This window comes from Balaenoptera ricei, chromosome 2 (genome assembly GCF_028023285.1).
Source record: "Balaenoptera ricei isolate mBalRic1 chromosome 2, mBalRic1.hap2, whole genome shotgun sequence".
NCBI lineage: Eukaryota > Metazoa > Chordata > Mammalia > Artiodactyla > Balaenopteridae > Balaenoptera > Balaenoptera ricei.
In genome coordinates this window covers 78,440,335-78,466,185 of record NC_082640.1, presented here as the reverse complement: position 1 = coordinate 78,466,185, position 25,851 = coordinate 78,440,335, and the positions used below count along the sequence as shown (strand labels likewise).

The 25,851-nt window shown below is 45.1% G+C and overlaps 1 protein-coding gene across 13 annotated transcripts in view; it reads left to right on the top strand.

Moving 5' to 3' along the window:
- The window catches only part of MYZAP (myocardial zonula adherens protein), a 135,961-nt gene that overhangs the window by 12,593 nt on the left and 97,517 nt on the right, over nt 1–25,851 (top strand). For 9 of the 13 annotated variants that reach the window (XR_009500816.1, XR_009500818.1, XR_009500817.1 and 6 more), the window contains exons 6-10: nt 14,253–14,414; nt 16,614–16,698; nt 17,559–17,735; nt 19,582–19,714; nt 23,783–24,219. Coding sequence is in view for 8 of the 13 variants with exons in the window: in XM_059913192.1 (XP_059769175.1) it covers nt 24,145–24,219 (75 nt within the window). In the remaining 5 variants the exon portion in view is untranslated. Of the gene's footprint in view, nt 1–7,499; nt 7,653–7,974; nt 8,387–11,881; nt 13,825–14,252; nt 14,415–16,613; nt 16,699–17,558; nt 17,736–19,581; nt 19,715–23,782; nt 24,220–24,574; nt 24,646–25,851 lie in introns of those variants that run through there. The other 4 variants (XM_059913187.1, XM_059913188.1, XM_059913189.1 and 1 more) reach the window with 4 other exon arrangements.

Sequence of the window (25,851 nt, the reverse complement as noted above, 5' to 3'; positions counted from 1 at the left end):
AACGTATCTCTGTGTTTAACCTTTTGAGGAACTGTCAAGCTGTTTGCCAAAGAGGCTGTGTAATTTTACAATCACACCAGCCTTGGAGGAGGGTTTCATGCGTTTTTCATTGCAGTTACCGTGACAATCTCTAAAATCCAGACAAGTCACAAGCCAACTGGCCCAGTGGCTCCCCAGCTCACAATTCCACATGCAGGAAATTCTCAACTCGGCTGTGATCCTCTTATCTTTCTGCAAGACAGGTTGGGGTGTGTACTAGGTCTTCATGTGTCATGATTGCATGTGTTCTTTAGACAATTGTCCCTCGTGACTCATTTTCCCTTCTGGTACCTGACTTTTGTTGGTATTGCTAACCTATGAGGCCAGTGACTTCAGTGCAGAGGCTCTATCACACTTTAACCTAGAATTCCATTGCTTTGGACGAATAATAACACTTTCTTCATACAGTCCTTTGTAATTAACAAAACCCTTTCCTTCAGGGCCTTGGGCTCTACTTTCAAAGGTGTTGGCCTTATTAAAGCACAGTAATCCCTGTTAAGGTGTGTTAATGGCCAGCAAGATGTTGACCTTTCATCGGGGACTCACTGTGTCCTCATATTTGTCCAGTACAAATGAGTCCGTAATGGTGAGAATAGAGTAGCTGTGGAGGCCCTCTCAAACCCGGCCCTGGAGGACTCCCCCTCTATGCGTGGGTTTTAACCTTGGCATTGCTGTAGGAAGGTAGTGCCATGTTCAAGCCAAATTTTTCTAGATTTTTCCTCATACACAAAGATCATTGATGAAAAAGCTAAGATTGGTGGCAGGATTTCAAGGAATTTTTCTTTTTGCTTATGTTATTTTAATTTTCCAAAACATTGAATATGTAATAACTGAAAATTTTAAAGAAAGCAAAAGAGGGGTGTGAGGCCCAGGATCTGGATGCCTCTGGAGTTGACAGTTCTTCCACAAGGACAATTCCTATTTATGAGCACTCCTTCCTTCTTGTCCATAAGCTGGTTTTCCATGCCTGAGAACATTCTCACAGCCATGGTTTCTTTAAAAGGAGAGCTTTTGCAGAAGGCTTGTCAAATATTTTTTCATTAACTATAAATTACATACAACTCTTTTCCCCTAAGATCAGCACCAATGTACATGTTAATTCCCTCTGAAAATGGTCAGGCATGATTACTCCTCAGAAAGGCCATGTTTCTGTCTATCTCACTCCCCAAAGTTTCTATATTCCCAAGTATTCTCAGTATGAACTTTTCATTTTTTCAACTCACCCTGGATAAAAAAGATATCGGATTCTATGGATGAACCCCCTTCAAACAACTCCTATGAGAGCTGTGTGTTTCCAAAGGCTGAGCAGTCTAGAATCCTAGTTCCTGAAGGCCCTGTGGTTAATCTGAAGGCTGGGTGTTCCTTGTTTAAGTTCAAATTTATTTTCTGGCTTGAATGCAAATACACATTTGCAATACTACCCTAACACCACTTACTAGTGCAGTCCATCTATATGTTTCCTATCCTAGCATTACATCACTCAGAGAGTTCTAATATTCCAGCGAGCTACCAGCCTGGAAATAAAGCAATTCAAATTCCCAGGAACAGTGGGCTGCCATATTACCATTGCCCTATTTCCCTGTGATATTTATTCATCAGAGATGATCTCTTATAATTTTGGAGGTCCTTTCATCCAGTTCTGTTTCCGACTATATCTAAAATGATCCAGGATGTGACTGTCTACCATATTCTTATATTATGAGTGTGGAAAGATGACATGTTTGACAAATAATTACTTCCAGGATCTAATTTTTATGAATTTAGGAAGTTGTACTTGACCTAACCTGAATATTTTTTTTGCTGTGTTGCATGCCATTTTCTCAGGGTGGATCTGGTAACTGAAAAGAGTAAACTCTATGCACTGAGTACATATTATGTACCAGAAACCATACATCGTGCTTTACAAACATTACCTTATTTTGTTTTTAAAACAGCTCCGTGAGGTATGTATTACTGGCAGCAGATGAGGAAGAAGAGGCCTAGAAGCAGGAAGTAGCTCACCCAGGTGACACAGTGAGACTTCTGGTTAAACGTGGCAGGTTGAACACACTAGTTTACCACTACTCCTTCCTGAAATTCTGCTAAAACATCACATTCAAGAGATTTTTTTAATGGCTGTAAAACAGCAGCAATAGAAGAGGACAGTAAACAATAGCAATAAAATCTGGAAAGCTGGAAAGAGATGGACATGTGTCAATTTAACAGACCAGAGAATGGTATATTGTAGCAGACAGTGAAAGAAGCTTGAAGTATGAAGAATCCTCTGAAAATGGTACAGATGGGGCTAAATATAGGATTTGTCAAAGATTTGCACAGATCCTCTTTCATCCTAGCAGAAGACTAGACATTGGTTCCCTGGAGCTGCTGGCTTTGGGCAGTTGCACAGCTGAGGAGAGGACACTGTGCTACACTGGGGATTGAGCTACAATCTATATGCTGAATGGTGAGACCACCGGCCCCTCCACCACCCTGCTCCAAGACCACTGGCAGCCAGGTTGATATCTTCCAGGCAGGAGGATGTAGGATTCCTTTCTGGGGAAGATGAGCAGCTTAGGACATAGAACTTAAAGATGCTGAGGGTTGAGAGTCCCCACTGGAAGTGCCCCATCAAAACAACAGGAACTTGGGATGAGACAGGCAGTCTAGCTAGCATAAGAAAACAACCCTTGGGCAACAACACCAAGGTCCTGTGATCGGTTGATCCCCAGAGAATACATACTCAAGCACAGGAGTTTGTAATAAGGGGACATTCAGAAAACAGAAATAATCCTTGGACTTCAAAGTTTAAGAGCAGAAAGAAAAAGAGAAGATGAAGTTAAGGAAATCACCCAGAAAGTAGAAAAATAACAACATACATGAGATGGAAAATAGACATAATAAAATTATAGGATCCTTCCAGACAGTCTAACATCTGAATAATAGGAGTTCCATAGAGATGGAACAGAGATTATAGAGGGGAGAAAAGTGTCAAAGACATAATTTGAGAAATTTCCCCATATCTGAAAGACACGAATGTATAGACAGAAAAGCTCCACAGAGCACCAAGCACAATGCATGAATATAGATCCACACAAGGCATGTAATCGTGAAATTTCAGACCGCTAGGGGCAAAGAGGAGACCCTATAATCTTCCAGGGGGTTGGAAGGGGATATTAGGAATGAGAATAGTGTCGGACTTCTTAAGAAAAAGAAAATATAAACTAGAAAATATGGAGTAATGCCTTCAAAATTTGGAGAGAGAATTACTTCTCCATACCTAGAATTCTGTACATATCCAGAACACCAAGACAACTTCAGAAATGCCAAATCCTCAGAGGGCAGACAGCAGAAGCAAGAAGAACTACAATCCTGCAGCCTGTGGAACAAAAACCACATTCACAGAAAGATAGACAAGATGAAAAGGCAGAGGGCTATGTACCAGATGAAGGAACAAGATAAAACCCCAGAAAAACAACTAAATGAAGTGGAGATAGGCAACCTTCCAGAAAAAGAATTCAGAATAATGATAGTGAAGATGATTCAGGACCTTGGAAAAAGAATGGAGGCAAAGATCGAGAAGATGCAAGAGATATTTAACAAAGACCTAGAAAAATTAAAGAACAAACAGAGATGAACAATACAATAACTGAAATGAAAAATACACTAGAAGGAATCATTAGCAGAATAACTGAGGCAGAAGAACAGATAAGTGACCTGGAAGACAGAATGGTGGAATTCACTGCCACGGAACAGAATAAACAAAAAAGAATGAAAAGAAATGAAGACAGCCTAAGAGACCTCTGGGACAACATTGAACACAACAACATTCGCGTTATAGGGGTCCCAGAAGGAGAAGAGAGAGAGAAAGGACCGGAGAAAATATTTGAAAAGATTATAGTCGAAAACTTCCCTAACATGGGAAAGGAAATAGCCACCCAAGTCCAGGAAGCGCAGAGAGTCCCATACAGAATAAATCCAAGGAGAAACACGCCGAGACACATAGTAATCAAATGACAAAAATTAAAGACAAAGAAAAATTATTGAAAGCAGCAAGGGAAAAACAACAAATAACGTACAAGGGAACTCCCATAAGGTTAACAGCTTATTTCTCAGCAGAAACTCTACAAGCCAGAAGGGAGTGGCCTGTTGTATTTAAAGTGATGAAAGGGAAGAACCTACAGCCAAGATTACTCTACCCAGCAAGGATCTCATTCACATTCGACGGAGAAATGAAAAGCTTTACAGACAAGCAAAAGGTAAGAGAATTCAGCACCACCAAACCAGCTCTACAACAAATGCTAAAGGAACTTCTCTAAGTGGGAAACACAAGAGAAGAAAAGGACCTACAAAAACAAACCCATAATAATTTAAGAAAATGGTAATAGGAACATACATATCGATAATTGCCTTAAACGTGAATGGATTAAATGCTCCAACCAAAAGACACAGGCTCACTGAATGGATACAAAAATAAGACCCATCTATATGCTGTCTACAAGAGACCTACTTCAGACCTAGGGACACAAACAGACTGAAAGTGAGGGGATGGAAAAAGCTATTCCATGCAAATGGAAATCAAAAGTAAGCTGGAGTAGCAATACTCATATCAGATAAAATAGACTTTAAAATAAAGAATGTTACAAGAGACAAGGAAGAACACTACATAATGATCAAGGGATCAATCCAAGAAGAAGATATAACAATTATAACTATATATGCACCCAACATAGGAGCACCTCAATACATAAGGCAACTGCTAACAGTTATAAAAGAGGAAATTGACAGTAACACAGTCATAGTGGGGGACTTTAACACCTCACTTACACCAATGGACAGATCATCCAAAATGAAAATTAATAAGGAAACAGAAGCTTTAAATGACACAATAGACCAGATAGATTTAATTGATATTTATAGGACATTCCATCCAAAAACAGCAGATTACACTTTCTTCTCAAGTGCACACGGAACATTCTCCAGGATAGATCACATCTTGGGTCACAAATCAAGCCTCAGTAAATTTAAGAAAATTGAAATCATATCAAGCATCTTTTCTGACCACAACGCTATGAGATTAGAAATCAATTACAGGGAAAAAAAACATAAAAAACACAAACACATGGAGGCTAAACAATACATTACTAAATAACCAAGAGATCACTGAAGAAATCAAAGAGGAAATCAAAAAATACCTAGAGACAAATGACAACAAAAACATGACGATCCAAAACCTATGGGATCCAGCAAAAGCAGTTCTAAGAGAGAAGTTTATAGCAATACAAGCCTACCTCAGAAAACAAGAAAAATCTCAAACAATCTAAAAAAAAAAAAATGCCAAATCTTGAAAATTTTAATTCCTTTTTACCCTTGAGTGTTTCCAAAATTGGAAGATTATCCTAGGAAGAGGAAGACTTACAGTAAGCTGGTCATCCATCCCAGGAAACATACCTGGAGAATCCCCCAGGACGAAGGTTAAGAGGAGACCCAGGGTGGCGCTGTGGGACTGGTCTGGAGAACCACCAGTCCAGGCAAGTGCAGGAGTGTGGAGGGCTCTTCCAGGAAGTCGGGTGGGAGCTGTCTCCAGAAAAAGATGCCATTGATACCGGACCAAATGAATTTTATCGTACTGAGAGACTACTACTTTTGAAGGAAAGTTAGTGATGAATTAATAATAAGTACATAAAAAGTTAAATGAAGAAAAAGTGACAATTGTTAACTCCAGGAAAAACACCAAGTTGTCTAAGAAAGAAGGTATTACTGTATATAGTGTACTTTATGGTCTAATAATCACATGGCCATAGGGTGTAAGCACTGAATATTGATCTAACCAAAATTATAATATGGCTCTATTTGGAGAATGGAGGAGGGGAAGTGGGAGGGGAGATTTAAGAGACCAAAACCTCTTTCCATTTGGAAAACCAATAGATAAGATCTAAAATCTAAACACAATCTAGATATAGCCATGTAAGTGTCCTGTTGTGTCTAGAGAGTGGGAATCAGGGTGTAGAAGATGGAGCAGGAGAATGCTCATTTTCATTAAAAAGCTTGTAGAACCACTGGACTTTCAAAACCATGGATATGTGTAACTTTAAATTCTTTTAAATGAAGTCAACAGCAAGTAGTTGCAAAATCATTATCTGAACCCGATTCTATCTGAAGCCAATCCCAGTTTTTTCCTCTCAAGATAAATTCTTTGTACTTATTTGCCTCTGGACTTTGATTTTCTTTAGAGTTTGTTTGTACAGTTGATCCAATAATCTACAAAATGCAGGAGCATATGGGCTGGGGTAATCCCACGGGGATTACTGTAAGTGGCAAGGAGAACTTGTTTTGGGGTAGGAGGGATGTCTCACAGAGCCAAAGGGCAGGGAACTTGAAGCGGGGACTGGGGCACCACAGGGAACCCTGCAAGTTCTTTCTCTCCTTTGCTTCTATATGCTCCCCTGCCTGTGTCTGCTTTGTTTGTCTGATTCCCAGTTCACAGGCGAGGAAATAGCCACTCAGTCTGCACCTGAGGGGAGCGCTTGGGAGGGGATGAGATAAACCCAATTTGAGTGCCAAGTTCTGGAAAGTCAGATGGGAGGCCCCAGTGGGAAATACATGCTCTTTTAGGAGCTTGAAAGGGGTCATCTAATGAATGGCATTTAGGGCCCTGGACCCTGTCTGCCCCAAGCAGCCTGCTGGTCCTGGGATGTCCCTGCAGACCCCAGGCATCAGCAGGCAGCCATGCCCTTCATGGGTGGCTGGACTGGGGAAGCTGTAGGGCTGTCTGCAGAGAAGTCATTTACTTGTGTTGGAACAAACACAGGGCTTAAGCAGCAGAAATGGCACTGACTTGGGGTTTGAGGAAGGCATCCCAATTCAAGCTCCTTCTTTTATTAGCTGTATAGCCACTAGCCCCATGGGGCTATTGAGAGCTTGAAGTGTAGCTAGTCTGAGAGCTTGAAATATGCTCTGAGTGTAAAATGCACACTGGATTTTGAAGACTTAGTATCCCCATAATACAAAATTTCTCATTACTGTTTTATTCTTATTAATGGTAATATTAATATTGATGTTGAAATGGATAATATTGGGGGTATGTTGGCTTCAATAAAATATATTATTAAAATGAATTTCACCTTCTTCCTTTTACTTTTTAAAAATGTGACTCTTAGAAAAATTAAAAATTACTAAGATGGCTCACGTTATATTTCTATTGGACATCACCAGTCTAGACTCTAGACCCAACACATTGCCTTTATTGAAAAGAACAAAATCACTCAGGCTTGGCATCACTCTAGAAAGTTGGGGAGAGGTGTTTGTGCAACCTCGATGCCTTAGCTTCCATTTAGTGTTAAACAGCACCTTGTTTTTCAGGGTCCCAAACCCTGGTAAAATCCACAGCTGTCCCTTCTCTACTCTGCCTGTGACAAGCCAGCCCTAACCACAGGAGACAAGGTGAAGACAGTGTTCCTGACAGAAGACTTGTGTACCCTTAGGGGCCTGCAGAAGTTCTCAGGGGACCTGAAGGCCATTCCACTCCTCTGGAAAGCTTGACGGAAAGGAAGTCTACAGCTTCCCCAGTACTGATGTCTTGGCCAATGAGATCAGTGTTTCTTGGCTCGAGGCTTCTAGCAGCCCAGCCAGGCAAGGTTGGTGTTCTCAACTATCAGAAGCTCTAACTGGCAATTAATTGTAAGTCTCTCTGACTTATGAAAATGTTGAAAAGTTAATTATTCATTAAGATGTAACGGGATAGACGAAGTTTTTCCAAATGTGCTATTCTTAGAGAATGTTACGGCAAGATGCCCCTGGTGATGGAAAGTTTAGGAAGCTCTGACAGAAGTCATTGTGTCCTCCAGGGTCCTGGTTCTTGCATGTTTTGTTTCCACATTTGGTTGGTAAGTGATAGAATTTCCCTTAACTTTCCCCCAAGGATATGTCCTTGGCACATACATCCCTCTGAAATTCATAGAATTTTGAGATTTGGACGATGTCAGTTATTTCTCCATCTGGGATGATCAGCAACCTATCGTCACTGTCAAAGCCCCACGACCAACCCCCCATGATCAGCCCTGCTTACACCGCACCTTGGAATGTACCAAGCTTTAAATTATCTTATCACCAAGAACTAAGAGTGGTGACCACGAATTCCTTAGTTTGTGCTGCAGCTCTGCACGCCACTGGCATACTCACAGAACCAGTTCTTCATGCTCCTTGAGACCACAGGCACCTGGGCCCTCCCAGTGCGCTACCATCCCAGTCTCCTTGACCTCCATCTACCCTTGGGGAAGGCGGCATTGATCAGGAATTAAGTGCCTGTGCTCAGGGGCAGGCTTCCCCAGGCTGTGTCTCCACACCTTCCTTACAGCTTGTGATACTGTGGGTAAGTTACTTCATCTTTCTGGAACTCATTTCCTTATCTGTAAGCTAGGGTTTATGAGAGCACCTACCTCCCTGGGAAGGATGTGATATATAATTATGTATGTGCATATATGTACATGTACACGTGGTGAGATAATGTGGGTAAGCCTCTCTATAGGGCTTGGTTCATGGTTGCTCTCAGCAACTATTCGCTCTCCTTAGTTGTTATCGGCTCTGTCTTTTCACCTGCTTTCTCCCCCGGCCACCTGGGCTGCTCAGAGAAAGCTTGAGAATTAGACTGCTTGTCTCTGCTACAGAGTCACCATACTCCCCCACTGGGCCTCCCCATGGCCTGGCCATCAGTGTGTGTGTGTGTAAAAGTTTTATCCACAAATATGTGTGTCAGTGTGTCCTTTTTGGTAACAGCTTTATTGAGATATGACTCACATACCATATAACTTACCCCTTTAAAGTGTACAATTCAATGGTTTTTAGTATTGCTGCGCAGGCTTCCTCTAGTTGCGGCGAGCGGGGGCTACTCTTCATTGTGGTGCACGGGCTTCTCATTGCAGTGGCTTCTCTTGCTGCGGAGCACGGGCTCTAGGCGCCTGGGCTTCAGTAGTTGTGGCTCGTGGGCTCTAGAGCACAAACTCAGTAGTTGTGGCTCGTGGGCTCTAGAGCGCAAATTCAGTAGTTGTGGCACACAGGCTTAGTTGCTCCGCAGCATGTGGGATCTACCCGGACCAGGAATCGAACCCGTGTCTCCTGCGTTGGCAGGTGGATTCTTTTTAAAGAGATTGGAGTTTATTTATTTATTTATTTATTTATTTATTTATTTATTTATGGCTGTGTTGGGTCTTCGTTTCTGTGCGTGGGCTTTCTCTAGTTGCGGCAAGCGGGGGCCACTCTTTATCGTGGTGCACGGGCCTCTCACTATCGCGGCCTCTCTTGTTGTGGAGCACAGGCTCCAGATGCGCAGGCTCACTAGTTGTGGCTCACGGGCCTAGTTGCTCCGTGGCAAGTGGGATCTTCCCAGACCGGGGCTCGAACCCGTGTCCCCTGCATTGGCAGGCAGATCCTCAACCACTGCGCCACCAGGGAAGCCCTGGCAGGTGGATTCTTAACCACTGTTTCACCAGGGAAGCCTCCACCTGACTTTTATAACTGGAAGGTTTGTATCTTTTGACCCCCTTCACCCATTTTGCCCATCCCCCCAACCTTTTCCTCTGGCAATCATCCAACTGTTCTCTGTATCTGTGAGCTTGGGTTTTGTTTTATTAGCTTTCACATATGAGTAAGATAATTTGTCCTTCTCTGCCTGACTTATTTCACTTAACATAATGCTCTCAAGGTTCATCCATGTTTTGCAAATGGCAAGATTTTATTCTTGTGGCTGAATAATATTCCGTTGTGTGTGTGTGTGTGTGTGTGTGTCTGTATATATACATATACACACACACACACACACACATATATATGTATGTCACATCTTCTTTATTCATCGGATGATAGACACTTAGGTTGTTTCCATGTCTTGGCTATTGTAAATAATACTGCTATGAACATGGGGATGCATTTATCTTTTCAAGTTAGTGTTTTCATTTTCTTTGGATAAATACCCAGAAGTGGTATTGCTGGATCATATGGTAGTTCTTTTAAAATTTTTTTTGAGGAACCTCCATACTGTTTTCCATAGTGGATATACCTTTTTTTTTCTTTGGATCTGCCTATTCTGGACATTTCATGTAAACGGGACCATACGATATGTGGTCTTTTGAGAAGAGGTTTTTTAAATCAGCATAATATTTCCAAGATTCATCCATGTTGTAGCATCTATTAGCACTTCATTTCTTTTTATGGCCAAATAGTATTCCATTGCATGACTATACCACATTTTGTTTATTCATTTATCAGTTGGTGGCCGTTTGAGTTGTTTCAGTTTTTGGCTACTGCGAATAATGATGCTATGAGCATTTGTGCACACATCTGTGAATGGCTACAGTTTTCATTTCCCTTGTGTATGTACCTAGGAGTGGAATTGCTTGGTCTTATGTTAGGTCTCTGTTTAACTTTCTGAGGAACTGCCAAACTGTTTTCTGAAGTGGTTGCACCATTTTACATTCCTATCAGCAGTGTAGGAGTGTCCCAATTTCTCCATATCCTTGCCAACACTTGTTATTATCTGTCTGTTTGATTGTAGCCATCCTAGTATATGTGAAGTGGTATCTTATTATGGTTTTTATTTGCATTTCCTTGATGGCTCATGATGTTAAGTAGCCTGGCAGTCATTTCAACCAATGTTTGCTTATTATCTCTTAGATTCTCATTGTGGGTGTTCCAATCACTTCCCAAACTTCACAAGGTCCTAATTCCTCTCATCTCTAGAGATTCTATCTCTTCTGCTGTTCTTGAACATCTTCATGCACTGATTCATTCTTCAACAAATAGTTACAGTAAGTCCCCTACATACGAATGAGTTCCATTTCGAGAGTGCGTTCGTTAAGTCCAATTTGTTCATGAGTCCAACAAAGTTAGCCTAGGTGCCCAACTAACACAATCGGCTATATGGTACTGTACTGTAATAGGTTTATAATACTTTTCACACACGTAATACATAAAAAACAAACAAAAATAAAACATTTTTAATCTTATAGTACTGTACTTGAAAAGTACAATATCACTCACTCCTGACATTGATGGCACAGGTTCTGGTTCCTCGCTGGATTCAATTCTGTCTACCCTCTTGCTTCTGGACATCCTGGGCTTGAAATAAAGATGCTGTATTACTGTACTCTATACAGTACTGTAAAGTACACAAAAGCATAACCTCTTGTAGAGGATGCATGCACGTGACAATGTACTCCAGACACGTGAACTAACTTACGTGATTGGACATGTGAACGCGTGTTCGCATCTTTGAAAGTTGGCAACTTGAAGGTTCATATGTACGGGACTTACTGTATTGAGCTTCTTTTATGTGGCACATACTGATGGCTGGGGATATACAACTGAGGGGCCACTTACAGTCTGATGGCAACATGTCACCATGGAACTCCTCTGCTTAAAATGCTTCAGTGACATTTAAAAATTTGGGGTAAAATTTAATAGCAAAATTCATGGCAACCAGGGTTCTGTGTATATATGAGTGTTAGGCCAGCCCAGCTGCCCTCCCCGCCATTCTCCCTGCCTCACATCTTCTGCTACTGTCTTGGGCTCCAAATGAATAATACTTTCATGAAGCCTGGTCCCTGTTCTCCACTGCCCCTTCTAGACTGTAAGCTTCTCCAGGAGGGGATGATTCTAACGCATCCTTGCATTTCCCACAGCACTAGGACAATACTTGGCACCTTGAAAGTACTCAATACAATACCATACGATGTACTTGATACATTTATCATTGAATTATTAAATGAATAGACGGCTAAATAAGCGAATGAATGAAAATATGTGGTTCTGCTAGGTAGTGCAATTTACTTTAGTTTTTAGTTGGCTGAAGTTGGGCTCTATTCTAAATCCTCATTTTGAACTAGCCTGAATGATATGCCAGGCCTGCTGAACTGAGGGTAGCTTTATTTTAGTCAAGTATTTATAACAAATAGTGATGCTCTAAGGGGTTTTAAGTCATGGCGTGTTCAGATTTGTTTGTACCCTGTAGGGTTTTAAGAAAAGTGAAATAAAATGACATAACACAAAATAAAATACCCACATTGCGAACATAAACATGTTGAACAGAGTCACGTTTGGGGGCCTGTGTGGAAATTTGCAAGGAAAGCTGGAGAGTTAAAAGTGTCCAGGCGTGGTGCACCTTCCCTTTCACCCTCATACAGGCAGGACAAAGGTCTGTCTTCACTTAGGACAGGAACATGTTTCTTTCTTGGATGGTTTTGTTGAGGGAGAGGATGGAGGGGGAGGAAGTGGGCTTCTCCTGGGGTATCCAGCTGGGCCTAGCCCTGTGGGAGACAGGACGCGGGCCAGTCAGGCCCTCCAGCCCCCTCTATCAGGCTGTTTCCTATTTTCAGAGGTCTATAGGGTGGCCCTTGTGAGGCAACAGTAATAAACACATTGTCCTGAAATGTAAACTGGGGAGGGAGGAAATGCCTGGCATTGGTGATATGTCTGTCTGCTTATTTGCCGAGAATGTTGTTTGGGGGAGATAATGTATACTGTGGAGACAGTGTTTTCAGGGATGTTTGTGAAGATGACGTCCTGATGAAGGACTAAGACGATGATGACATCTGAAGCAGGACGCAGGTCTCACAGCCAGCCTGAGCTTGCCCGGGGTCCTCCCTTCAGCTCCTTCCTCCATTTCAGGGTCCTCCTGGTGGTCCATGCTCTGACCACCACACCCCCCAACTTCTGGCCTCGTTTCCCCCGCACGCCTCCCCTAGGATGCCCTCTCATGCTCACAGCTGCCTGCAGCTCCTCCTCCTCTCCATTCCCCTCCTAAAACTGAATAATTAGACCTTTGCTAATAGGCAGTAGAAAAGGCTCCAGGAGACAGCCATCTCTGCTCCTCTCCTTTATTAAGTACTTTCCATGTGCCAGATGTTTTACTTATATCATTCATTTAATCCTAACAACCTAAAAGGCAGTGATAATTGCCATTTCTCCCAGTTTACAGGTTGAGAAACTGAGGCTCAGGGAAGGAAATTGATTACCCTCACAATGGGTAGCCCTGGGATTTGAACTTAAACATGAGCCCTTGAAGACTCACTCAAGGGCTCTACTAACAGTGACTTGTCCATGGGAGGGCACACTGCGCTTGAAGAAGACGGCCACCCAGCTTCCCCCAGGGGCCCCAGCAGTCCTCCACAAGGTTCCCCACAGTGAGCCTGCTTTGCTGGTGCCAGGCCTGTCAAGGCTCAGTGTGGTTCCAGACCCTTCTGTACTTCCCTGCTCCCTATCAGATCAAATCCAGATGCTTTTCTCCAGCCATGGTCAAGGTAAACGTGGAAGCCGTAGAGCACCATAGGGGGCGCTCTACCTATCATGCACCTGCTCAGTGTTTAGTGCCGGCTTCTCTTCACCTCTTCACTCCCGGGGTTAGATGGGCCCCTCCCTTCTCTGGGGAAAGGGTTATTGGATAAGCTGACTTCCAGCTGGGGCACTTGTTACAGCGTTAACAGTCCTAAGCCTCAGTACATTAACCTCTGAAAAATGGATGACTCCAGACCCAGCACCGTATTGGAGACAGCAGGGCTCAACTTCCGCTGACCTGTCTTGAATGGCGACTTTGCCCTTCGACCTGCCTCTCCGGGCCGGACAATTATTAACCCATGTAATCAGACTCTGTGTGAACTTCTCTTTCCAGATAAGGCAGCTTTCTGAAAAAGTTGCCTTAGAGCAGGGTCTCTCCAGCTCAGTTTTGTGTTTTGCTAGTGCCCTGTGGGTTGCTTGTGTTAGTTATGCCATGGGCAGGGAGCGTCCTGTGGTCAGTTAAGCTGGAGAAGCACTGCACAGGTAGTTATCTTTGGAAGATGCTCCAGCTACTTGAGGGCAATAAGTCCTATCTTAAATCTGCCTACTTTCATCTAACCTGTATCTGCCTGGTTTCACTTGTCTGCAGACACTTTTAAAAATGGAATACCTTTTAACCTCCTTGAGGGGACTTAATCTCACCCCTTTCTGAGCTCAATTTCTCTCATCCGTCCTGTGTTTTACAACTGGGCTTTCCTGTCTGGGTCACTCTTCTGGCGTCACCGTTCTGTGTCTCCGCAGTGTCCCTTCTGCACGCTGGGGTGTGGCAGTGCTCCCTGTTTCTGGTCCTGGTTTGCCTGGGACTAATGGGGTTTCCTGAGACATGGGACTTCCAGTACTAAAGCCAAGAAAATCCCAGGCAAACTGGGACATGTTGGTCGTCTGTACTGAGCCCTGCTTCTTGCCTGCAGCCCCGCAGGTCTCTGGCAGCCACCCTGGTGCTTCCCAGGCCTCTTCTGGGATTCCCTGTTGCTGGGCTCAGTCTACCTGGGGCTGCAACCACACGTTGCTTACGTGCCTAGCCTCTCCTCTTTCAGCTAAACCCAGTCTCCTCATCAGCGCCTACAGCTGGGGTAAGTTCCCTTGCTGCCCCTGTAACAAACCCTGTCTGACCCCGTCTTATCCACCCTGAATGGACTTGAAAACCCATAGCACCATGATACTCACTCCCCAGGCCCCTGGCTCTGACAGGCACAGGGGTAGCTGAGTGGCTCTCAGGAAGGGTCATGGTGATGTGACCCAGCTGAGAGAGCTGATGAGGTAGGGGCTGTCCTGGCGTTGTGTGTGGAAGGCAGAGAGCCAGTGTGTCCGGGGGAGAGATGCTGCAGCCTCCCAGGCTCTCCGCTTCCCTCTGCTCCTCTGCCAGTTGCAGGGTTTGGGGTGGGGGGGGGGGTTGTTGGCATTGTGTTCGTCTCTGGGCCACAGATGCCTGCTCTGATGTGTGAGTAGTCTCTGCCATGAGGGGCTCACTCACGCTGGAGGAGGGTGACATGGGGACCAGTGAGTGCAAGCCAGTGTTAAGGGGTGCCACAGCATAACTGATGGAGTGATTAATTCTTCCCTTGTTTTCACTCCTGTAACTGTTTTTCCATTTCCCCCGGTCTTTCCCCAAGCCTTTCTATTGCACTGCTGCAAGGCCTTTAGTGTAGGTCCAAATCAGGAGTGCTTTTGTTCCTTAAAGCCCTGACGTACTGGGAGATTGGTGACATTTGCTCTTGAAGAGGAGGGGGAGGAGATGACTTGCAGGGGGCAGGCAGAAGTAAGCACATTAGGGGAGGTTTGGACCAGGAGTAGATGTTTTTCCAGGTCTGTGAGCAATGGATCCCAACGGCACGCCTCTCCAGAGGGGCTGGGATCTGGAATGGACTGATCTGAACACGCTGCAGCCCTGGGGACCATGGCAAAAAACCACTCACTCACTGTAGAATGATCTACTGAATGTCTGCTCTGTGCCAGGCACTGTTGTAGACACTGGGATTAGAGGAATGAACGAAACAGATGAAAACCCCTGCCCTCGTAGACCTTGGATCTTAGTTAGGGGAGATAGACACAAATCGAGTGCTCAAGACTTGGGCTTTTATCTGAAGAGCTGTGAAGCCACTGGAAGGGTTTACACAGAGGAGTGTGGGTTTAAAAGGATCACAGTGGCCTCCGTGTTGTGGATGGACTGACTAGAGGGGGCGGAGGTGAAAGACCAGTTAGGAAGCTCTTTCAAGGATCCAGAGGAGAGGCGATGGTGGCTTAAATGTTGCTGATGAAAAGCGTTTAGGTTTTGGAGATGCTTTGAAGGTAAAGCCAGATAGATAAAATGTAAGCTATGAGATTAAAAGGAGAAATCATAGATGACTCCAGGGATTATGGCCTGAGCAACTAGAAGAACAGAGTCCTAATTAACTGAACTGGGGAGGGCTGTGGCCAGAATGGGGTTTTTTGGGGGAGGGATTTTGCACAGAAATAGAGTCCCTGTGCCCCCCCACTCCAGGCACGGCCACACCAGCCCATATGGCTGTGTGTGGATTAGAAATGGCATCCCTTCCTCTAGCAGACACAGCTCAGTGCTGGGGGCACAGCTTGTCAAGGGGACAGTCCCTCTTATAGCCTGAAGTCCTGTTGCTGTGAACAACCTTCACAATCACATACAGAGGCCCTGCCTGGAGTGACTAGTGGTGTATCAGAAAGACCCCGCAGGCAGGACGGGGCCAGATGGATACCTGGGGCAGTGTAAACTGAACTTAGAGAAGTAACTGTTCATATCCCTATGTCATGTTTTATAGTAAATTGTATACTTGCCTCAGCAGCTGCAGTGAGAGGAGGCCTGTTTGCATGAGATCATTAGAGGCATAAAGGCAGAAAATAATGTTAAGGAGTATTGTTGATCTTCTTAGGATTAAAAAATAATGAATGCTGTTTTGTTGTGAAGTTATATGGTCCTCTTTTGTTACATGCTAAGAGCAGATAAGTTCTCTTTATTAATCTCTCTTAATAGAGCAAACCAAATATAGGGAAAGAATCGCTTTTATTGTTTTCCAAATACCTTACATTAGCAGTGGTATGAAACACTCAACATACTAGCTTTGAAGAAGTTGTTCCAAATCAAAAGGAGTGTTCCGTCCTCTTTACACCCAGCATTACCCCACACATCACCAGGCAATCCATAGTTTTTTTTAGAAGGGACTTCACGACATACTATAGTCATATCGTTTATATTTTATACTCCCATTCAAGCCTCATAATGACTCTAAGAGGTGGTACTATTATCTCCCATTTCACAGGAGAGGAGATTAAGCCTTGGAGAGTGGAGATGACGTACCCAGGACCCGTCAGCTAATATGTGGCAGAGCCTGAATAGACACTCTGGTTAGTTTGGCTCCAGAGTCCCCCTTTGTTAAACACTGCTCCTCAGACTGACTTCCCTGATGCAAAACCTAGAATTCCACAATCCCAGGGCCACACATTTCTAGAATTTGAAGGGACTAACTGCATCTACTCTATGCCCCCTTCCTTACCTGATGCCTGAGTTCTCTCTAGTCATCCTTGATGAGATGTCTTCACCCTGGTCCTCGCACAAATGCTGGCTGATGGCATAAGAAGAAGTTTGGGAAGCTTATTAGAATGTGAATTTCTGGGCATCATCCCAGATCCACTAAATCAGAGTGTCAGGGCCCAGAAATATATCGTTACCAAGACCCCAGGTGGCTCTAGTGTGCAGCCGGGCTTGGGGAGCCCGCTAGAGCCACACTCTAGTGATGAGGAATGCCCTGCCTGCCTCACAAGTTGGTCCTGCCCATCATTTCCACCCTTAGCGATTTCTTTCCTTGATCCCCTCTCCTTGGCTAGCTCTGGCTATTAAAGTATTTCTTAGATTGCATTGAACTCCATCTCCCTGTAGCTCTTACTGGGCCCCATTCTACATTTTGGGTTACACAGAACAAGTTTAACCACTCTGCCACAGTGCCAGGCTTTCAAGAATTGAAGTCACCAAACAACCCTCCCCCCTCAACCCCGACCCTAGTCTTTTCCTCTCTAGGGACAATATTCCCAGTTCTGCCACCTGGATCTCATTATTTAGTGTCAAGTTCTTATATCATCTGTGTCGTGTTCTTCTGAAATCATCTGGGTGGTCCTTGTTCCTTTAAACCGTGGCACCAGGACTGAAGGCCACTTCCCAGGCATGGTCCAGCACCGCACAGTGAGGACTTTTGCCTTTCTGGTTCCAGACCCTGCCTTCCTCTGAAGTCATCTTGAAATTAGAGGACATGTGCTGGGTCATAGACAGGTGGGCTTCTGTGGAGCTACTGGCCCAGCTGAGTTCCACGGACAGCCTTAGTACATGACACTGCTGAGCCTGGTCCCCTGTGTCCTCTGTTGGTGTTGCTGTTGATTTTGGATGCAAGGTAAGGACCGTAGATGTATTCTTGCTGCATCCCATCTTGTCAGATTCTGCTCCTTGCTCCAGCCTCTTGAATTTGGGGATCCTGCCTCTTGCATCAGTAGATTGAGTGTTCCTTCCTCTGACCCTTTAAGACTCTCTGTACTCACACTGTTTTGTACCAGACTCTCTGGGCCATACAGTGGTTTAAGGTTATTGCTGTTCCAGAGATCTTTGCTCTGAGCAGTGATGTTATTGTACACACCTCGGTATCTGTATATGTATCCATATTTTATGTAGATACAGTGGACACAGCTGGTGCCCACCCATATATTCTCAGCCATCCTTTACCAGCTCTGTGTGTCTGTTTCCCAGCTTGCATGTAGCTTTGATGCTAATAGTCTGTGTTTATTAGGGACATAGAGGTTCTTTGCCCCTATGGAGTGCCACAGTGCCTGTGAGCTATATACTTCCTCTACCCTCTACCCCATTCGAGAAAATGACAGACTAGTGTAGGAGTACGAAAGCCCAGCTCTTTTGTCTGGAGGCAGGACTAACTCTGAGGTGCAACTGACATTCCAGAGCTGCCGGTGGGATCAGGCTGGATCTGGAACTTTACATAAGATGGTGCCGTTGCTGACTTCTTCCCCTTTCTGAGTTCCTACTCCCTTCCTGGTTTCTCCTGGGGGCACTTCCTCAATAATCCCCTGCACATGGATCCTTGGTTCAAAGTCTGCTTTTGGGAAAACCCACCTAAGATGGTGGTCATAGCATAAATAGATGTATCAGCCATTCTACATGAGTATACATAGAAACATTTCAGGACTTTTTTATTAAAAAAAAAAACAAAAACAATTCCTTTTTGTAGATTAGTGATTTTATTTTTGGTATAGATTCAAATACAGGTATTACTTATATGTTAACTGGTCCCAACAGATTTACTGACCAGTCACTAAGTCAGTATCTTTTGGAACAAAACTCCTAGATCACTCAAGGAGGTACAGGGGTGGCAAAAGGAGATGTTCTTTGTACCATATGCTCAGGAAGGCCCCTAATTCCTTTAACATTTCTCACCTGACTTACTCTTTCCCTTCTATGATTTTTTTTTTTTTTTTTTTTTTTTTTTTTGACATTGGGTGAAGCCTGCTTCCTCTTAAGGACAGGCACCAGGATGTCTTCCTGAAAAAATAAATACATAAGATTTCCACCTTTGCATCTGCAAGTTTTCTACTACAAGCCCATTTGGCTACTTGGAAAAGCCAGGAGGGTGCCTTCCTCTGGGTGTCCAGACTTTGTGTTTAACGCACGACAGAGCCCCAGAGCTAAGAAAGGGAATCACTTATCCTTTATCCATCCCTTTTCTTTACTGATTCTCCTCCCCTAGGGGTCTATGGCACTACTGATCAACTACTCACTAGCATAACGTACAATTCACAAGAATCCTCCAACTTTTGGTTGGTCACTAAGTTTTGTTGATTTTCTGCCTTTCGAATCCATCCCCTCCTTTCCTTTCCACCACCGCTGGCTCCTCTGTTCAGAGCCTCTTTACCTCTTACCAGTACTATTCCTATAGACCCCAACGCACTCGCCCTGCAGCCTCTGCCTTCCATCCATGCTCTTCTCTCTGCTGCCCATCATGTCACTGCCCTGCTCGCAAACCTTCACTAGCTCCCCATCACCTGCAGATCGATTCTCAACTTTATTCAAGGCCCTTTGCAGTCTAACCCCAGCCTGCTTTGTCTCCAGCCGTTCCCTCTTGCTCTGAGATTCAAGCTAGAGAGGCTAACACACATTTCCCGGACCCTCTGACCTCACTGTTTCCTTTGGCTCCCAGTCTAGAATGCCCTGACCTTTCCCTCCTCATTTTGCAGTGCCAGCTTCCATGCCGCCTTCCCAGAGGAGCCGTCCGTCTCTCTGCAGCTCAGCGCCTTGGATTCCCTTGTCCTCCGCCCACTAGAGTGCTTTGGACACACTTCAAGTCTGGCTCCTCTCCCAGTATAGGAGGTGAGCTGTCAAGGACACAGACTCTGGAGCCGTCTTGACTCGGGCTGAAGCTCAGCTCCACCACTTACTAGCGCTGGTATCATGAACAAGTTACTTCACCTCCCTGTGATGTGATTCCGTCATCTGCAAAATAGGGGACATAATAGCACCTTCCTCACTGAGTTGCTGGAAAGGTTAAGTGAGATTATGTATTTTAAGCCTCTGAACACAGTACAGTATAAGTGTTTGCTAGCATTTTACTTTGCTAAGGTCACATCTCTCTTCCCAAATTGATGTTGAGCTCCCAGAAAGTAGGGTCTGTCTTACTCCTCTCTATGTCCCCAGTGCCTTGTACATAGTAGGTGCTGGGTACCTATTTGTTCAGTGAATTGACTTATTATTAGCCTGCCAGCTGCACATTCATCCATGAGTTAACAGGTAAGCACAGGATCGTCTTCAATGAGTTGTATTCCCCAGGGTGGGTCAGCAGCAGGTTCCAGCCCCTGCGTCTAGACAGGTTTATAAATTCTGCGTATCTGGGTGACTTGGCTGGGGTATTGGGTTCCTCTCAGTCTGCTTTCCTTATCTCTAGGCCCTGTTCTCTGCTTCTCAGACACCCGGTGAATATGGGGTGTTTCTTGTTCTACTTTATCCAGAGGAGCTTTGTAATTCAATACCCTTGCCCTTGGGTTGGAAATGCGTCCTTTCTGTATTGTGAAAGTTTGGCCTCTGTTTGGCATTGAGAACGGGAATATGCCAGGACTTCGGGACGTTGTGACACCTGAATGGAAGGGGGAAAAAAAGAGAAGCCTGAGACATAAGAGTGCAGAGGGCAAAAATACCAGCAAGCCAGGCATCGCTTGGGCTCACCTCTTCTGTGTCCTGCTCAGTGATTCCATTCCTGATTGGTTCTGCCAAGAAATAAAGGTAGTCTTTGCCACTTAGGACTTTGCTGGAGAAATGGGTCCCATCATAAGCTCCTCAACGAAAGATGCCGATAGAGAGTCTGGAGAGGGTTTTGTAGAGAGTAACACGGACAATTCAGAAAGCAGAAGCTGGAGCATATGAGAGAGAAGTCTAGGAGCTGGGATGGGAGAAGGAGGTGCAATCTAGTGACTGATTTCAAGAAAATGAAGGGTGTTGATACAGACATCTAGAATTTTCTACAGACCTGTGCTTCAGCAGAGAAATTTAGGACAGCTTTTAGGCATATGTGGCTATTACTGTGGATGGGAATGGGTGGCGGCTGAGAGTTCTGTTATAGCATCTCTTCCCTCCAGCCCAGTGGCACTCCTCTGTCACCAGTGCTCAGAGAGGGCCCAGAGTAGGCTGGGGCAGTGCTGAAAGGGAGCAAGCAGGGAGGCTGTCCCTACCAGAGCCCCATCCCTGCCCCCCATGTCTGCCCTCTTCCTACTCACAGTTCTAGACCAGGAGGACTTCTGGCGGGGGCAGAAGTGCTTGGCCTTTGACTCCTCTTTCAAAAAGGGTCAATCCTTCCTTTTGATCTTCTTCTCCCAGAACTCTTCATAGAAGTCCTAGTTCCTAGACTATGACTTCATTTTTGACTTTTTCCTTCCTCTGCCAGATCTACCTTTTCATTGGTTTTTCCATCCCTACTTGTCTTCCTATTTTCCTGCTGCTTCTCCTTTTCCACTTTCTGGGGGCTCCCACTCCCCTCTCTCTTGCAGTTCCTTAGGTGTTGGCCTGGCATGGGGGGGCTGTGTCATAAGCCAGAGCCTGGCATCTGCCCACCCACACCACCTGCAGCCCTTAGTGACAGCCGGCGTGGGGAACTTTCCTGGCTGGGACAATCCTGGGGCTCTGGCTGCTTCAGCTGGCAACCTGCTTGGAGACCCTGCCTACCTTAGAAGCTGGGTTAGCAAGGGTCTTAGTTTTAGTTTTGCTTGGCCATGAGTGAGTTGAAGTATTGCTCTGTAATATCATTTCTTTTTTTTTTTTCTTTCTCTTTGTTTCTTTCTTTCTTTCTTTATTTGGCCATGCCGTGTGGCTAGTGGGATCTTAGTTTCCCGGACCGAGGATTGAACCCGGGCCATGGCAATGAAAGCGCCCAGTCCTAATCACTGGACGGCCAGGGAACTCCCTGTAATATCATTTCTTCATTCATTCAACATTATTGTGCACTTGAAACATGCCAATTACTCTGTAATATCATTTCTTCACTCATTCAATATTTATTGTGCACTTACAACATGCCAATTACTGTTCTAGCCACTGGGCAGGCAGGGATGTAAACAAGATCCAGTTCCCACCAAGAGCTCACAAGCTAACGTGTAGTCTGCTGCTTTTGTAATGAAGTGTAATAGAGTATAAAAAAGGATTAACAATGTGAAACAAACTTGGATAATGGAGAAATGAATCCATGCCCCACCCTTCCTCTCAAATGCTGACTCCATCTTGAGTGATCACTTGGGTGTTTGCCATAATATAAATAAACATCGGTGATGCCAGGTTATTTTGACTCTGAACAGCTGCCCATTTCCTAGAAAGGAGAACCTCAAGGCAACATAACAGCAATAATCATTAGCATCTTTCTACTGAGGTAATCATGCAGATATCTCTAACCCATATTGCCTTTCAACAGCTGTGTTTTGACAACTTTTTATTTTTTTTTAAATTTTTTATTGAAGTGCTGTACACCGAAACTAGCACAACGTTGACCACGTTTTATTGAAAGGCAGACCCATCTTTTAGTCACATAAAACTCTCCCAAGAAAAGGGGCCTTCATGGAAATAACGTGGGGAAAGACCTCTCATGAATGACCTCTTTTTAGAAGGGTGGGTGGATAGGAAGATGCCGGAGGTCTATAGTTAAAAAAAAAAAAAAAAAAAAAAAAAAGTAGACCTGGAGTTAGAATATTGGAGGTCTAGTCCCAGCTGTTTGCCAGTTAACCTAATGCCCCTAGGTCTCAGTTCCCTTATTTGTAAAATGGGATGATAACAGTATCCACGTTTTTGGTCACGGTGAGACTTTGCTGAGAAAAGGCATATGAAGCGAGTGTTGTAGAATGCAGACATAGCTGGGATGATGGTGACAGAGATGTTAAAGCACAGGCTGTGTGACATTGGGAAAGTCCCTTAGATACTCTGGCTTCAGTTTCCTCATCTGCAGAAGGAGCAAATCTCAGAGGATCAGTTGGAATTCTGTTCAGCAACAGTTCTTACGTTCCTTGAGTATCTTCTGTGTTGGTGCCACACTGAGAATTCAGAGCAGGGTGAGGCTGGGCCCTCACTCTCCAGAAGCTCACCATGGGGGAAGGGGACAGACACACACACTGATGACTCTTCTTTTGAGAAGACATGGTCTCAAAAAGCATCGAGGTTCATGGATGTAAGTGTTCAGGGCAGGAGGGTCCTGGAGAGCTTGGTAGGGAGGGAGTGTTTGGGCTTTGAAGGGTGAGTGGAGAGGGATTGTCTTCCCCTGTTGAGAAACATTTATCCTCAGGATAAAGGCCAAACTCTTCAGCTAAGCACAGCAGGTTCTTCGTGATCTGGCCCAGCGCCCTTCTGCTGCTTGTCTACCGTTTGCCCCTTGCACTGTGGTATTTTCAGTTACTAAAAAATCTACCAAACCTTCTCCTGCCTTCCACCATCTTTGCGCTTGCCAGTTTTTTTGGCCTCCTCCCTCTGCTAGGGGGGCAGCAGAGTGCATAAGCAAGGCACTAGGGTCAGACTGTGCGGTCCATCTTAGCTTTGCCACTTTCCAGCCAGTGGGGCCCCTGCCTTGTTACTTAATCTCTTGGTGAGTCAGTGTCCTCATCTGCAAAATGGGGATACAGGACAATAATAGTGCCTACCTCAAAGGGCGGTTGTGAGGGTTAAATGAGGTAATACAGGAAAAGTACTTGCAGCCGGGGTCACAGGAACCATTACATAAATATGAACAGTTGTGATGAATATTCAATGCCTGGCTTGCTTCTACTTGTATTTCAGGTCTTAGGCTAGTTATCACCTCCTCTGGGAAGACTTTTCCTACCCAGGCTAACTCCTAAGGCCACGTTGTGAGCTCCTACGGATATCATCTCTTCTACCAAAGCACCGACACCAGTTATCTTTCGGTATCCCCACCAGATTGCAAACTCCACAGGATAGGGGCCCGTGGATTGTGTTGGCTGCTGGAAGGGACACCTGGTAGGCACTCAGTCCCGCCCCGGGACCGACCCTGGGAGGGCGCAGAGCCGTGGGGGAAGGTAGGTGACCAATACGGGCTGGGTCTGCGCCCTCGGGAGAAAATGCAGCTGGACGAGTCCAGCGAGTGCGGGACCCCGCCCCGGCTCCTCCCCCAGCCGGGCCTCAGCCCCGCCCCCGCGCTGCCCCTGCCGGCGCTACTGGCCTGCGCGGTCCCCACCCTCCCCGCCTCCACCGGGGCGGCCCCCGGCTTATTCCACTCGCGAGAAGCACCGCGCCGAGCCCGCCACCAACGCCGCTGAGGGATGCTGCGCTCCACGTCCACAGTCACGCTGCTCTCGAGCGGCGGCTCCAGCGCTCCCGGGGCGCCCAACAGGAGGGTGAGTAGCAGCTGTCCCGCTTCCTGTCCAGGCCGCCCGGCTGTCGGGGTCTGGGGATAGAGAGGCACGGAAACCGGTCCCTTGGCCCTGACACCCCACCTGGACTCAATTTTAGGTCCTGTCTCAGCTCTGAACGAGACCTTTCTTTTCTACGCCCCAGAGGCGCCGCACTGGCTCGAAGGGCTTAGGGGACTTTAGGGAATTCCCAGAGATTTCCTCCCCTTCCTGCCTCGCCTATCAAGCCAAGTGTATTGGTGGCACCAGTTTAAAAAGCAAGGGAAACTTTCTGCATTGTCCCTATCTTGAGACTCAAAGGTAATGAATGTCTTTAACACCCAAACTTTCCTCCTTCCAGTGATGAAAAGAAAGGGCCACTTGTCCCCCCTCGTGATAGAGTAACACTGATTTGGAGTGCGCTTAATCTAGGTAGGCTTCATTTTTATCAATACAGAGTAGAAATTAACTGCTGGCCAACTAGGAGCCCAGTTGTGGGACTTGGGTTTATGCAAACTGCTTTCTTCTTTCTGATTTAAGTATTAGCACAGTGGGCACCATCTTCACTTAGGTTGCCCTTTGGAAGTGATGTTTCTTTGCCATCTTTGTTGCATCTTTTCTCATCTCTCCAGATGCTCTGTGAAAGAAATGCTAGCCACATCGTTCCCATTTCATATCTCTTCCAAGACTGGTACCTCAGAGCATACTGCCAGGGCTTTGGTTTGTGCCTTTTTGGTTCATTTGTTCATTATGATGTTCACTACTCATCATTTGGGTGAGTACTTTTCTGAGGCTGAGACTTCTCTAATCATATTTCCCCTAGGTTTAGCTAAACAAGTAGGCAAGTCCAAGCCAGGGCCCCCTTTGGTACTCCTATCTGTTTTCTAGTCTTGTAGATGTGCTTATTTGATTTTGTATACCTCAACCAAGTGACTAGCAGTCGTCTTCAATGCTGTTTTTCTTTAGCTCTGGAAGAAAGACTCTGTGTTACTCCTGGGTCTGGGCCAAGTGATGGGTTCAGATATGTGCACGTGCACCACTTAGGGCTGACAGAACTCTGGTTGTCCAATCATTAGCTTCATAAAGAAAGATCCCCATTAGGTCCAAGTGGGTTTCCAACCACAATCCCAGCCTTACACCAAGATGGATATTTGCCTTTTTTTTGGGAAATCCTTCTCAGTTGGAACATAATTATGACTGAGAAAGAATGAAGTCACTGAAAAGCTAGCCCTGAGCCTGGACAGGGTCACACATGGGACCAGATTGCATTAAATTCTCTAGGTCCCCCTCCAGAGTGGGTACTAGTTGGGTGGCTAAAGTGATAATGGGTAGATGAAATGTGACTAGTATAATAGGTAACTTTTCTGAAGTTTTTTTTTATCAAATATTTACTTTCAAGTATTTCTTTAGTTGTAAGTGCTGTGGTGTCTGGCACAATGAACACACTACTGAGAAGGCTTTGCTCTTTGAATAAGACAATTGAAATACTTTGGACTGAAGGGGTCTGCGCCCTGAATCAGACCGTGTAGGGCTGCTCTGAGCACATGGGTAGGTTCTGCAAAGAAGATATCTAAAGTTTCTAGGGTCCCCTTTATGACTTCCAGCTCTGCTCAGGATTTGCAAGTGGCACAAGTACTG